The following is a 16,369-nucleotide window of genomic DNA, read 5'->3' on the forward strand; positions in this document are numbered from 1 at the left end:
TGGTATTTAAGACTTTCCGCAGCCTGAATAAACAAAATTTCCATCTATTCTTCCCTTATCATGCAACAATAACTTTCTACTGCTTAAAATATCAGTTTAAGTATTGTTCTCTGAACCCACTTTCCGTGAGCATATCACTTGCATCAATCTGCCTTTTTAATACTCTGTGTTCCTTCAAGACCTACCACCTCTGAGTTTTACCTCACATCCCTAACCAACTTTTAAGATTTATACTGATGTGTGATTCACTATTTCATTACTCATCTTTATAAATATAAAGGCAGAAAAGAGAAAACCAACATCTTATTCTTTTTGTCTCTCTTTAGCATCAGCTATAACATCTATACGCAATAAATGTTTCTATTAAGACAATATATAATGACATAAAAACTTGATCAGACTTGAACAATTTATCCTCTATTATTTAAAGTGCAAGTCATTTCATTTTATGCTGGTTCTTTAAAATACTGAGATATTAAAAATCATGGCTATAATGAAAGCTCATTGCAAACTGGCTGAATGTTGGCTACTTATTATAAAAATGTCTCATCATTTTCTGAGATGCTGTCCCTTACTTGGTACACTAAAATTAACTTTATTTAACACCTTCTTCCCCCAGAAAGTAGGCTGTGATAAAGAAATTGGTTCTAACAAAGTTGAGGATAAATGTGGTGTCTGTGGAGGTGATAATTCCCACTGTCGCACTGTAAAGGGGACATTTACCCGAACTCCGAGGAAGCTTGGTAAGATGAGGTTTCTCTTGCACTTAATAACCTTATTTATGCTTTCGACTTTGGGAACTTGTTCCTTCATGCAGCATTTTCTTTATAAACATAACAAAATTTGCTGCTGATTTATTTTTATCCAAATTAGCTTTTAAGTTACTATTTGGAAAAAAGCTAGCTGAATTCAAACTTAATATCACCTACAATGAAAAAATATTGACTAAGTTTAGGTAATGTAAAAAAAATTATTGTAATTAACTAAAATCTGTTTCATTTTATTTTGTGTTTTTAATAAAATGCATTCAATCTATTATAATTGATGCTTATTTTGGATTTTTGAATATATTTTATATGTACATAAATTGTTGATCAAGAATTAAAAGTTGAAAATCTCTAAATGCAATTTCTAAGTGTTATATTAGCTTTTGTTTTTTTTTTGAATGTGAACAAGTTTAGGGTCCATATTTCACATAATTTATAAAAAATTATATTGAACTAAGTAGCGGTGTAACCAAAAATAATCCAAGGTATAATTAATTATGTGTGTGAACATTTATTGACAAATATTTTCTATGTTTGTAACAAATACTTATTGGGCAAACGTTTCTGAACATTAAGTGTTTTTAAAAATTTAATGTGGTACTTCCCTTGAGAATCTTCTCTTTTATCTGCAAAAGCACTGTTAGCACAGTCTCTAAGAGAATGACAGAAAACCAGAAAAAGAGAAAAGAAAAGTAAGTTGCCACATATTGTCGTGGTGATAATTTTTCCTTTAAAAGAAAAGACAGTATAAAATAAAATAGTCTTTATCCAAATGGAATAATTGTCTTAGTTCTTTTTATTCTCATTGTACCCTATCTACTCAACTCAAGCCAATCCCAGACCTGTCAGCTGTGTTCTTTGATATAATGAGGTGAATTCATTTTTATGTGTGGCTTTTAAGTATTTCCTATTCTAGTTACTGATGTCTTTGTTCTTCCTCTGTGATGGCTGACTGTGTTTTATACTCTGAAAATTGTTTTAAAACACACTTTAAAAAGTAAATATTACCATTTAAGTCTGATTATATTATTTTGATAAAGCAAAAAGAATGAGAATTATGTACATATATTACAATTTTGACAGCATCAAATGCATTTTTCTTCATCTGATTATGAAATAATTTACTGTGCTTTCTTTATTGGAGTTATATATTATTCTTTCCTTTTGTTTGCAAAATAATTCATTGTTTTATTTCCAGAGTGAAATAATGTAAGGAAACTTTATTTTGCTATAATCATCCATTCTATATTATATGTAACATAAAGTAATGATACTGTTTTTCAGATACCTTAAAAATACTGCTGAACCTGTGAAACAAAGGTCAAGAGAACTGTAGTTATAACCAGTTCAAACTGTTCAAAGTTAATTTAACATCCTTTTTTTTTTTTTGCAATAAATTTGTCCTCATAGTCATTCAGTAGACTAATTAACCTTTTCCAACAGGGAAACATTTAAGCAAGAGGTGCCAAAAAGAACTCAAGTTGCTGGAAAATGAAATCTGCAAGTATTCAACTTCACATCACCTACGTCGTTTTGCATTCACTCTGAGTCTTACTTTCATTGACTATTAACAATTTATTGTCTTTAGCTTGCTATTGTAAATGCATTTTTATTTCAACCTATAAAAATGACAATATATTTTATATCTTAATAAAACATTTATGACTTATGGTATAGTCAATGAAATAGCAAGACTTGGATAAACATGAAACCTCCACTAATTAAAGACATTCTATTTAAGGGAAGACAAGAGGCGCTTTCACTTTACCCAAAGGAGCTCGCAATATTTCTCTTGCTGAAACAAGGGAAGCTAAAAATGTACTGGGTAAGTTTTAGTAATTGCAGGAAGATGGGCACCCATAAATGGCATCAAGCTGTTTTACTGTGTTTAGAATCTTAAAGCATGTTATTTCTTGCCATGACATATTCAGGAAAGAATAGTTCATTTCCAGTATTGGGCTTCACCCAAGGCTAAGGTGTTGAAAAATCTGATACTAAAATGACTATTCCATTTAGTCAACACACTAATACATACTGTGCAAAAATTAGGTAAGTCAACCCATAGGTATATATTATTTGTTCATATCCGAATCACCAAAAAAAACATGTTTTCTTTCTGATTACATATGCAATGAGTATTGCTGAGTTTCTGTCAATACTCCCTGAGGAATTTATGAATTTGATCTTTCATAATGTACCAAAGGTGTGGGTTGCACAATCTTCATATATTCAGTTATTTTTTCTGAAGGAAGAGAGTCAAGTCTCTATATTTTACCTGATTGTTGATGATTTTATAGTTAGGTTCTTAATTCTAAGTGACCTTAAGATTATTTTTAGGGCATGTGATTAAAGAAGGCTTTGTCATATATGGCATTTACTGTAATAGAATTGATATATAATTTTAAAACCCAAGGCAGCCAATTAAGTATATTGGGTTGCTCTTTGTGGTTTAGCAAATTGAGGTCCAGCTACATGTAAAACCAACATATGGTATATTTTGCATACATTTTCCAACCAAATGATTTGGTCAAATTTACATGTATTTTGAAAGATTCCCCTGTTAAGACTTGTTTAAAATTTTAAACTTAATTGCTGATCACAGGAAAAATGAAAGCTACTCACTGAGTTTTCTTTTGTAATTCTTTTAGAATAAATTAGGCTTCTTTAAATCTGAAAGAATTTTTTAATTAGAAGTTTAGCTATCTACATTTGTCCCTGAGGCTTTAAAAATAATCTATAGACAGAAAAAAAACTATCAAGTTCAGTACCTACGTACACTAAAAAGTAGCCCCACTATGAAAGGTGGAATCACATAGAGGGGCAGGAAATTGTAGCATTTGCCTGAATTATTGACACAATCTGTAGGTCAGCAATAAGACGAATGACTAATTGGTTGGTAACAGGTTTAACTGCTGTTCCCCTCTTTGAAAGAAAGCTTCCTCCAATTTTATGCCAAATGTCACAATGCTATGAAATCAGTTTCTGAAACTGCTTCTTCGGTTTATGGATGCCCTCTTCTGCATGCAAGAGTAGTGATAAAGTAGTGCTCAACTAACCATGATTGTTGCTTTTTTTTTCTACTTTGCTTCCTCCAATATTTACTACACATGCAAAGGGTACCTTAAGATGTTTGATATACCCCCTGGTGCTAGACATGTGTTAATCCAAGAAGACGAGGCTTCTCCTCATATTCTTGGTAAGTGTTTCTGTCCCCTGGCTCAGCTTTAACATGTGCTTAAATGTGGAAATGTCAAAGAAGTTACGTGTGTGTGTATATATATACACACACACACATATATATGGCAAAAACTTGCATTGTCTATATAATTGCATTAATTTGAATATTGTATGGGAATTATTGGTAATCTATCCAAACTATTCTTACTTTAAAAGAGGAAATATCTGAAAATAAAGCTTTAAGTTTGGGTGGAACCTTAGTTTGTTATTGTATGAGGAAAAAGATCATTTGAAAAATTTGTTATGCATTTTTGTTCTGTATTTAGGGGCCAAGAAAAATAAATATGTTCATGAAATGCACTAAATTAAGGAATAATATCAGAAAAATTTGCCACATTTAAGTTGACAAATGAGTTCTGATATTTTGGTTGATGCCATGTCATACTGTAATGTCTGTCCTTATTTTTATTGCATTTTAACTTCTTTGGCCAAAAAGCAAACACATATGCTTCATGTGGATTTCACTAGTAAAATATTAAATTTTTCCTAATATCTGACATATATCAAGTTTCTAACTAGCATATGCAGATGCATTTGCATGGCTGTTTATAATTTCCAAAAGAAAATGCATTTACTTCTTTAGGAAAGAATCGTGTAGAAATGTCACTTTAAAAGGTTTAGATTCGATGTGTATGTATAAGTGTAAACAAAACCTCATATATTCCTTGGCCTATTAAAGCAGTAAGATTTCTGAAATAGATGCATCATCTGTCAGCACCATGAAAATTTGAACTAAATTGCCTTTTTTCTGTGGGTTGCTTAAGAAAAAACTGCATTGTTTTAAGGTGTTTCATAGGATTGGTTTTTAAATATATATACATATATGTAAATGGTCCCATTATATTTACACTATACATATTTTATGTGTGAGTGTGTACACACAGATACACAATATTTGTTGCCAGATGCCATAGCAATTTAACAGTCATAATTCTCTCTCTTATAATCAAAATTCTTATTCTTAATTATGGAGTTCAGTTTATTATCCTTGGAAATATTAGACTAGCTTACAAATCCAAGGGCAATACATTTAGTTAATTAAAATTGCTCATGTTTTCTAAGCATTGTCAGTAACAGTAATGACTTAAGAAATTTTGTTTTCTAACTTATTTTATGCTGATAAATATTTCCAAAACTTTAAAATTCCATTTATTACTTTTTATTTACAAGAAAAAAAGTTTATTTTATAATGTATAATAGATCTGTAATTCACTAAGAATTCTAGCAAAAGTAAACCTTTTTATCTAGTTAAATAGGTGATGTGGTTTTAGAAATTCATAAGGACTAAAATGTTTGTTGCCCTGAAAATTAGTTCAGCTTTGTTGGGTACTTACAAATTTTTGGACCATTCCAAAAGGGACACATCAAAGTCAATAAAGCCATTATATTATCTGCTGTCCTAGCGTTAATGATTTACATTAATTATTGAAATATCCATTTTCAAATCTGAAGGAATATGTTGAACGCACGAGAGGAATATGTTGAACGCACGAGTTAGAAACTGTTAAGCTCTTTATCAGTGTTTTCAAAGTTAGAGATATTTGTTAATTATTTTTCCTCCCATTTGCCACCTTGCCCTGTCATGACTGGGTAGGGATGCTAATAGAGGGATTTGAATGTCTAATCAAGGAAATGGGAGTCATATCAGAACTTAATACACAGTCCAGTTATTTTAATGCTAATAAAGAAATATGGTCTTGGATTTATAGAAGAGGACAGACTTTCTGTGGGTCCTCAAAGTTGTAATCTGATAAGATAAAAGGTATGCTGGTTACTCATTTTCCTTTCTTTAGCTATTAAGAACCAGGCTACAGGACACTATATTTTAAATGGTAAAGGAGAAGAAGCCAAGTCCAGGACCTTCATAGATCTTGGTGTGGAATGGGATTATAACATTGAAGATGGCATTGAAACGCTCCACACCGATGGACCCTTACATGATCCTGTTATAGTTTTGGTATGTGGCATTGCAGGTCATTATGCAGTTAAATTTATAATTTTATAATTAACTTACCTGAAAACAAGTTTACCTTAAATACTGAATACTCTATTGCTTGTTTTTATAATTCCGTTTATGCCCCCCAAATTTTTTGCAGTTGTCATGTTTTATTTTATATACTTTATAAGCCCAATAATATGATACTACAATCTTGGACTTAACCAATTATCTTTTAAAGACACGAGAAGAAAAAATAGATTTTCATAATTATCCATGCATTTGCCATTTCTGATGCAATTCATTTCTTTCCATAGATCTGACTTTCTTTCTATCTGGTATATTTACATTCAGTAGAAAGAATTTCTAACTTTTCTTTTGCTATTGATGTGTTACCAGTGAATCCTCTCAGCTTTTAATTACCTAAAGAAGTTTTTATTTCATCCTCATTTTTGAAGATATTTTCATTTGATATATAATTTTGGAATGTTAGTTGATTTTTTTTCTTTTCATATGTTTGCATTGTCTTCTGGAATCCATTGTTTATGATGAAAAGTCATCATCATTAATATTGCTGATTTGTATGTAGTGTGTTATTTTTCTCTTTTTAAAATTTTGCCTCTTATTCATTGTTTTTTAGCAGTTTGACTATGATATGCTTAAGTGTTGGATTCTTTGTATTTATCCTTCTTGAGATTCTCTGAGCTTCTTGGCTCTGTATGTTGATGTCTTTTACCAAGTTTGGGTAAATTAGCCATTATATTTTCAAGTAATTGTTTTGCCCTCATCTCTCTCTTTAGTACTTCTGGGACTCATTTACATATATGTTCGGTCAGTTGATATCATTCCACAAGTTTAGATTTTGTTCATTCTTTTTTAAGTTTTTTTTTCTCAGAATTGGATAATTTCAATTGAGCTGTGTTAAAGTTCACTGTTTCTTATGCAGTCTCCAATCTGACATTAAGCCCATTAAGTGAATTTTTCATGCAAGGTTTACTCTTCTTTTCTAGAATTACCATTTGGATATATTTTTTAACAAATCCGTTTTGTTGATACATATTAATAAAGCATACAGTTCATACTTACTGTTCAGTCAGTGGTATTGGGTATAATCACATAGTTGTGCATTTATCACTTCAATCATTATGAAAGCATTTTCATAATTTCAATAATAGTAATAATAATAAACAAAAACCAGATAAACAAGCAAGAAAATTCTTCATCTCTCAATCTCTCTATGCTTCTCCTGCTGTACGTAACTGCTATTTCTGGCTATTATGCACTATTATTCATTTATTAAGCAGTTTTATTGAAATATATTCACACACCATACCATCTCTCCAAAGTATATATATTCAGTGGCTATTTGTATAATCACAATGTGGTATACTTTTTGATTTTTTAAAATAGTTTCCATTTCCCTGCAGAGATTTCTATATATGTTCACTAATTGTGTCTAGTGTTTCCTTTAAATCCTGGGTCTTCCAGTGTCAGTTCTATTGGCCACTTTCTTTTATTGATTATGGGTCACATTTTCCTGCTTCTTACAATTCTTATTGTATTCTGAGCATGGGTGATTTGTAGGGTGTTTGTTTTATGTCAACTTTTTAAAAGATTTCTCAGTTTTGTTCTGAGAGGGAGTAAAATTATTGACACATCCTGTTGATCTGGTGAGGTCTGCTATACTCTTTGTTAGGGATGACCTATTTCTACTTCATTCTTAATCTATGGCATGGTCTTTCTCTTATCCTAATTGAATACTGGAGTGTTAGGGATTTTTTTCCACTCTGACTGGATCAGATATATTATTTTTACAATTAAGTATTTTTTAAGATTTTAAAAAATTTCTCCCCCTTCCCCATCATTGTTTGTACTCAACTTACTGTCTGCTCTCCATGTCTGTTTGTTGTGTGCTCATCTTCTTTTTTCAGGAGGAACCAGGAACCAAACTTGGGACCTCTCATGTATGAGAAGGCACCCATTGGCTTGACCACCTCCACTTCCTGCTTTTTGTATCTCTCATTGTGTTTCCTCATTGTATCTCTTCATTGCATCATCATATTAGATCAGCTTGCTGTCTTGCTTGTCTTCTTTTCTTTTTTTTCTTTTTAATATATTTTAAATTTATTTTTAAAAGATGAATAGATCACAAAATGTTACATTAAAAAATATAGGAGGTTCTCATATGCCCCACTCCCCATACCAGCCCCCTTTTCCCACTTCAACAATTCCTTTCATTAGTGTGGCACATTCATTGCAATTGATGAATACATTTTAGAGCACTGCTACACAGCATGGATTATAGTTTACCTTGAATTTACACACTCTCTCCCAGTCCATTAAATGGGTTATGGCAGGATATATAATGTCCTGCATCTGCCCCTGCAATATCATTCAGGACAACTCCAAGTCCCGAAAATGCCCCCATATCACACCTTCCTTTCCTTTTCCCTGCCTTCAGCAACTCTCTTGGCCACTATTTCCAGTCAATGATATAATTTCTTCCATTGCTAGAGTCACAATAATTCTATAGTAGAATACCAGTAAGTCACCCCTAATTCATAATTTATTCCTCCATCCTGAGGACCTGGGGTGGCGATGCCCACTCCACCTCTCAATTGAGAGGGGTCTTCGGTCTCACATGACTGGTGGATGGTACTCTCGTGCCTGCAGCTATTGACTCTTGTCAGTTCCTTCGTGTGGTGGTTGTCCATCCTCATCTCCCTGTCAGCTGACCTAGGTAAGTCCAACAAACTGGAGAGTAAGTGATGCAACACCACTGAGACTCAGAGCCCAGCTGGCACATGGAAGCCCAGAGATTCAAGTCTCCTGAGCATACACCAACCCCAGGACCAACCACAGGCTCAATAAAAGGGACAGAAAAGGTATGTATAGAGAAGTCATATCTGAGTCCAAATCATACTCAGGAGCACAAATTCCAAAGTAGGGCCCACTGGCAAAGAATCAGACTCCAGAGCCATCTGCCATGACCATAGGACCTGAATGTCTCCGTAGCTCTCAGCTTGTCTTTTTTAGGAGGCACCAGGAACCAAACCCGAGACCTCCCATGTGTTAGGTGGGTGCCCAACTGCTTGAGCCACATCTGCTTCCCTCCAATTGATTTTTTTAAAAGTCATTTATTTTATTTTATTATTATTTATTTATTTATTTATTTCTCTCCCCTTTCGCCCCTTTCACCCCGCCCCCCAGTTGTCTGCTCTCTGTGTCCATTTGCTGTGTGTTCTTGCTTTTGTCTACTTCTGTTGTTGTCAGCGGCATGGGAATCTATGTCTCTTTTTGTTGCATCATCTTGCTGCGTCAGCTCTCCGTGTGTGCGGGGCCATTCCTGGGCAGGCTGCACTTCCTTTCACGCTGGGCAGCTCTCCTTACAGGGTGCACTCCTTGCTCATGGGGCTCCCCTATGCGGGGGACACCCCTTCATGGCACGGCACTCCTTGCGCGCATCAGCACTGAGCATGGGCCACCTCCACACGGGTCAAGGACACCCGGGGTTTGAACCGTGGACCTCCCATGTAGTAGATGGACACCCTAACCACTGGGCCAAGTCCGCTTCCTCCAATTAATTTTTTTTTGGGTAGTTGTAGGTTTACAGAAAAGCATAAGAAATTCAGAGTTCCTATATGCCCCTCACATGCACATAGTTTTCCTTTTTATTTACACTTTGCTTTAGTATGGTTACCTTAGTTACAACTGATGAAACAGTATTATTATACTTATATTAGTAATTATAGTCCATAGCTTACATTCGGGTTCACTGTTTTTTTTTGTACATTTCTAAGATTAAAAAAATTATTCTGGTAAGATATATACAATCTAAAATCTCACCTTTTAACCATGTTCAAATATATAATTCTTTGGTGTTTATATCCACTGTGTCATGCTGCTATTGCCACCATCCATTACCAGAATGTTCTGTAACCCAAACAGCAACTCTACCAACTAAGCATTAACTCCCCATTTTCTACTACCACTCCAGCCCCTGGTAACCTGTATTCTAGTTTATGACTCTATGAATTTTCATATTCAAGTTATTTCATATCATTGAGATCATACAATATTTCTCCTTTTCTCTCTGGCCCAATGTGGTCCCCACAACATGACTTTTTCAATGTCCATCCATGTTGTCACATATGTCATAACTACATTCCTTTTATGATTGAATAATATTCTTTTGTATTTATCCCATTTTGTTTATCCATTCATTTGTTGATAGACACTTGGTTGCTTCCATCTTTAGACAATTTGGAATGATGCTGATAGGAACATTGGTATGCAAATATCTTTCCATATCTCTGCTTTCAGTTCTTTTGGTATGTTCTCAGAAGTGGCATTACTGGGTCATATGGTAAATCTGTACTTAGCTTTCTGAAAAACTTCCAGTTGTTTTCCTCAGCAGATGCACTATTTTACATTTCCCATCAACAATGAGAGTTTCTGTCTACCCATCCTCTAAAACACTTGTTATTTTCTGTTTTTTCATACAAGTAATTCTAGTGTGTATGAAATGGTATCTCATTGTAGGTTTGATTTGCATTTTTCTAATTGCTAATAAATGTTGAGCATCTATTCATGTGCTTATTGGCCAGTTGTATACCTTCTTTGGAGAAATGTCTGTTTCCTAATTGATTTTATTTTGTCTCTTTGTTGCTGAGTTTTAGGATTTCTTTATATATGTGGGATATTAACTCCTTATCAACTATGTGGTTTCCAAAAATTTTCTGTCATTATATAGATTATCTTTTTACTTTTAGGATAAAGTCCTTTGATGAACAAAAGTTCTGATATTTGATGAGATCTCATTGACCTAGTTTTTGTTTTGTTTCTTGTGCTTTTGGTGTAAAGTCTAAGAAACCATTACCTAACACAAGGACCTGAAGATATTTCCCTTGTTTTCCTCTAAAATATTTATAGTTTAGATTCTTATATTTCAATCTTTGATCTATTTTAATTTTTATATATAGTGTGAGGTATTGGTTCACATTCTTTCTTTTGCATATGGGTTTTTTTACATTTGTTAAAAGCTCCTGGGAGCAATATAACAGAAATGTATTGGCTTTTATAATGGGGAATTATTACATTAAAAGTTTGCAGTTCCAAAGCTGGGGAAAATGTCCAAATCAAGGCATCAAGTGAAGCTCTGTCCCCAGTGGTCAGCTACTGGTGATCCTGGACTGGCAAGCTCAATGATGGTTCTGCTGATCCCTGCTTTCTCCTCTGGGCCACATTGCTTTCAGCTTCTTGCTGATCATGGGCCTTCTCTCTCAGTTTCTCAGGGGCCTCTTTCCATGTCTCTGTGCTCTGCTGATTCCAGCCTCTGACCTCCAGAACCCCTTTCTCTATCTTTGCACCTTCTTTCTGTGTCTGTAGCTTTCATTCCTCTGTTTATAAATGACTCCAGTAAAAGGATTAAGATCTACCCTGAGTCATGCCTTCCTGATTTGATCTAACTAAAGGGAAGGTCCCATAACTGAATCTAATCAAAAGATCCCATTTACAATAGGTTTTACAGTGACAAGAATGGATTAGCTCTAAGAAAATGGTCTTCTGGGGTCCACACAACTTCAAACTATCACATGAATATCCAGTTTTTCCAGCATCATTTTAAGGAGACCATTCTTTCCACACTGAGTAGACTGGCACCCTAGTCGAAAATGAATTGGCCATAGATGTGAGAGTTACTTTCTGAACTCTCAATTAAATACCATAAGTCTTACTTTGCATCAGTATCATACTATTTGGATTACTGTAGCTTGGTAATAAGTTTAAAATCAGTAAGTCTGAGTCCTCTAACTTTGTTCTTCTCTTTCAAGCTGATTTTGTCTATTCGAATGCTCTTAGACTTCCATATAAATTTTTGTTGCTTGGTTTTTCCATTCCTGCAAAGAAGGCTGTTGGAATTTTGATTGGGATTGCATTGAATCTGTAAATCACTTCGGTAGACTTGACATCTAACAATATTTAGTCTTCCAGACCACAAACTCAGAATGTCTTTCTATATATGTGGGTCTTTGATTTCTTTTAGCAATGTTTTGTAGTTTTCCTTGAACTAGTCTTTTACATCCTAGATATTTGATCATTTTTGTTATGGTAAATGGAAGTTTTTCTTGATTTCCTCTTTAAGTCTTTCATTATAATCTATAGAAAAACTCTTGATATTTGTGCATTGACCTTGTTCATGGCCTCTATGCTAATTTCATTTATTAGATCTAGAAGCTTTGTTTTGGGTTTTCCAGTATATTCTATATATAGTGTAAACAGATAGAAAAAGTTTTACTTCTTTTCCAAATTGGATAACTCTTATTTCTTTTTCTTACCTAATTGCTCTGGCTAGAACTTCTAGTACAATATTGAATAGCAGTGGTGACAGTGGACATCCTTATTTCATTCCTGATCTTTGAAGGAAAGCTTACAGTCTTTCACCAATGGGTATGATGTTAGCGGTGTTGTTATTTTTTCCCTGATGTGTGCCCTTTATCATGTTGAGGAAGTTTACTTCTATTTTAGATTTTCTATGTGTTTTTCTCAAGAAGGGGTGCTGGATTTTGTCAATGCCTTTTCTGCATCAATTGAGATGATCACATGCTTGTTTGTTTCCTTTTATTTTGTTATTTGTGGTGTATTACATAAATTGATTTTCTTATTTTGAACCACAATTGTGTATCTTGGATAAATCCCACTTGATCATGGTATGTATTTTTTTTAATTTGCTATTGGATTCAGTTTGCTAATATTCAGTTGAGGATGTTTGCATCTATATTCATAAGGGACATTGGTCTGCAATTTTTTCTTGTGGTGTCTTTATCTGTCTCTGTTATTAGAGAGATGTTGGTCCTATGGAATGTGTTAGGAAATGTTTACTCCACTGTGGTCTGCATCAGCAGCAGGAGGTACCCAGCTGTGCTACCTCTGTGTGACTGACACTTAAGTTGCATGGGACCAAGTGAGGGGGTGGAGTTGAGACTAGTGGGACCTTTTACAGTTTTTTTTTTCTTTTTCCTCGATTCAGCATTTGTGGAATCCTTCTCCAGACTCTTATCACCTCCAGATATCCAAGCAAGTGGGATTTGTCCTTTTATTAGTTGTTTCTCAGAGGACACTTTTTCAGTAAATGACTTACATTGCCATGTTGATGATGTCACTTTACACTTGCACTTTATTTGATCGAAACAACATATTTTTAGAAAAAACTTGAAAGTTTTTATTCTGAAATATTCATAATTTTTCTCTCAAAATTTAAAATCTGTCAGGTGATTTACACATATATTTCATGTGCATGTTAGATTATACCTCAGGAAAATGATACCCGCTCTAGCCTGACATATAAGTACATCATCCATGAAGACTCTGTACCTACAATCAACAGCAACAATGTCATCCAGGAAGAATTAGATACCTTTGAGTGGGCTTTGAAGAGCTGGTCTCAGTGTTCTAAACCCTGTGGTAGAGGTAACAATCGAACATTTATTTATTATATTTAAGTATAATCCATATAAAAGCCAGTCTTCTTGCTTGTATCTTATAGTTTTTCTCTAGTTGAGACCACAGTCTTAGAAACATCAACCATAACAATCAAACCATATGTACAAAGCATTTTTCCTGAAGCTTCAGAATCATCGAGGATTAGGAATCCATTCATAACATGCTATAGACCTTCTTAAAATCCACCTCTCCCTTTCTTTCAGGTTCTCGGTTTCACATTCATTATAGTGGCATTCTTAGTGACTTTATTCTTCTCAAGTCCCAAAATGCTCCCAAGCTCAGTGTCCTTTGGTTTTCACTATTAATCTTCTCCACGTTATCGTACATGTCTATGTATTTTTTTCTATCAGTTTCAATAATTAAAAAGTCATTAGTTACCTAATGTTGACTATGTACCAAATGTTCTTCTAAATGCTTTATATATCAATACATGAACCCTCACATTGGTCCTATGAAACCATTACTATTATTAATCCTTATTACACTGATGGGAAAACTGAAGCACCAAAAAAGATAAGTAATTAGCCCAAGATCATACAGCAGTAAGTACCAGAGCCAGGATTCAAAGCAAGGTAGCCTGGCTTCAGGGTACATACCATTACTCACTACAGTGTTTCCCTTTTCTGTCCTCTGTCCAGAGAAAACCATTTAGCTGTTCTCAGTGTTTCCCTAGCCCTGAAAAACAAATGCTCCAGAACTGAGCTGGCCTAGGCAGAATTCTCCCCAACAGGCAAGTAAAGGCGAGGGATGTTAAAATAATGAGAGTTAATAATTGAGAATAAAATAATTGTAAATAGTAGAACAATAGCCAGGTGAAATATTTGTTTTATAAACTTAAATGGAAGAACATTTTCTAAAGTGATTTTTTTTTAATGGAGGGGGCGTAAATGTTTTTAGTGAATTATTAAAAATCAACATTACTTCTCTTTCGAGTTCTCCATTCTTTTGTACCCTCATCATATACCTGGTTACTGAGATTTGTCAGAATCAGATTTTACCTTCTTAATTTTTTTATCATTTCTATGGTAAAAATCCTTCAGGATCCTAATGTGTTGCCCTAAGAAACAATATCATTTAAGTATTACTGTCAAAAATGAATAACCTAAACCTCATGATTATGAGGAAACAATTAAACAAACCCAAATGAGGAACATTTTACAAAACAACTGACCTGTAGGTCTCAAAAATAATAAATACCATGAAAAACAAAGAGAGGCACAGAAACACTTCCCGACTGATGGAGGCTAAAGAGACAGGACAACTACATGTAGTGCGTGACCCTGAATTGGGGAAAGAAAATTGAATAAAGAACATTTTATAAAGACAATTGTCAAAATTTGAATATAGTCTATTATTATTAGATAGTAATAATGTATCTTTGTTAAATTTCCTGATTTTAAGAATTATGTTATGGTTAGATTAGAGAATATACTTGTTATGAGATACATGGTATAGTATTTAGAAGTGAGAAGGATCGGAATTTCTGCAACTTGCTCTCAAATAGTTCAGCAAAATATTATGCATATACTGTAATGAAAAAAATAAAACCAATGTACTATATGTCATTTCCTTTTCTTGGAATGTCATTCTGTTTCATTCCCTTTATTCAAAATATTTGAACTTTACTTTGCTCAAGGAAGTATGATCTTGTAAGCTTTCCCTCCCTCCCCAGCTCTGTTAGAGGCCTTTCCCTCTGTGTTGTTTTGGTGCCCTCTATAGTAGGATATTTACAGAGCTCTAGAAAAGCCTATGTCATGGATATCATCTTAATAGTTTTCTTACCTCTTACACTAGATGTCTATATTCAGAGTCTAGTTCATTAACCAGATTGTATTGCTTTTTAATAACTTTTAATATGTATTAAACAAGGGCTCCAAGAAGATAAGGGCATTTGTTTATTTAATTCACTGCTTTACCTCCAGCATTCAATATTTGTTGGTTGAATGAATGAATGAATGAATGAGTACATGACAGTATTCAAAAGTGATTAATCCAAAGAAATGTATTTTTCTTTGCCAGGTTTCCAATATACTAAATATGGATGCCGTAGGAAAAGTGATAATAAAATGGTTCATCGCAGCTTCTGTGAGGCCAACAAAAAACCAAAACCTATTAGAAGAATGTGCAATATTCAGGAATGTACACATCCACTGTAAGTGTTTATTTAAATGATTATATCCTCAGTCAAAATAATAGAAGTTTAAATCTCTTACACTTTTTTTATTTTATTTTTTATTTTACTCAAAGCCATGTATACAGCTGGTTTCAATAGTCAGATCATTTTGTAGGAATTATTACATAAAGCTACAGTTCCCTGCTTATACCAAATTCCTTCTCCAACTGCTTTCAACTGTTAGATTTCTTTTTATTTTTGGTAATTACTTATTTCTATATCTCTAATATGTTTTTGCTTTTACTCTGATTTTTTTTTTTTTAATTTCTATTGTGGAATGTGAGGTTTTAGCTTTCCTTTACCACCACACACCCACAGGCACTCTTTTCCCTTCCCCACTGCTTTCAATATTGACATAGGTTACCTTTTACTAATATATATATAAGAATGGGATATTAAAAAAACTTAATTGGAAGTATGCTTGTATGGTCAGAACTTGTTAGCTGGTGGGTTTCACAGTGATTTGGCTGAGCCATTTTGCTGAAAGGCCTGCAATTAATTGTATATCTAGGCCTTTTCTAGCAAAACAATCAGATTCCATAGAGGAGAATCAATCTTGTTCAGAGGGTATTTATAGCTCTTTTGTAAGTTGTTTGTGCTTACAACTTTTATAGGCTCCTGTTCTCAATAAAGTTTCTTCCCCCATTGGCCATGTTCCATGTCTCTCATTTAAAATTCCGGTTTATTTTCTGTTGAGGATAAACCTCAAATCTTCTGCTAAGGGTAGTCACCCAGGACTGTTAAGGATCAAAAAGT

The 16,369-nt window shown here is 33.8% G+C and overlaps 1 protein-coding gene across 5 annotated transcripts in view; it reads left to right on the forward strand.

Annotated features, from left to right (window-relative positions):
• Positions 1–16,369, forward strand: part of ADAMTS3 (ADAM metallopeptidase with thrombospondin type 1 motif 3) — a 316,618-nt gene that overhangs the window by 279,587 nt on the left and 20,662 nt on the right. For all 5 annotated transcript variants that reach the window (XR_009185863.2, XM_058297220.2, XM_058297235.1 and 2 more), the window contains 5 exons: positions 620–743; positions 3,883–3,963; positions 5,798–5,961; positions 13,242–13,407; positions 15,460–15,592. Coding sequence is in view for 4 of the 5 variants with exons in the window: in XM_058297220.2 (XP_058153203.1) it covers positions 620–743; positions 3,883–3,963; positions 5,798–5,961; positions 13,242–13,407; positions 15,460–15,592 (668 nt within the window). In the remaining variant the exon portion in view is untranslated. The remainder of the gene's footprint in view (positions 1–619; positions 744–3,882; positions 3,964–5,797; positions 5,962–13,241; positions 13,408–15,459; positions 15,593–16,369) is intronic.

Source organism: Dasypus novemcinctus, chromosome 1 (genome assembly GCF_030445035.2).
Source record: "Dasypus novemcinctus isolate mDasNov1 chromosome 1, mDasNov1.1.hap2, whole genome shotgun sequence".
Lineage (NCBI taxonomy): Eukaryota > Metazoa > Chordata > Mammalia > Cingulata > Dasypodidae > Dasypus > Dasypus novemcinctus.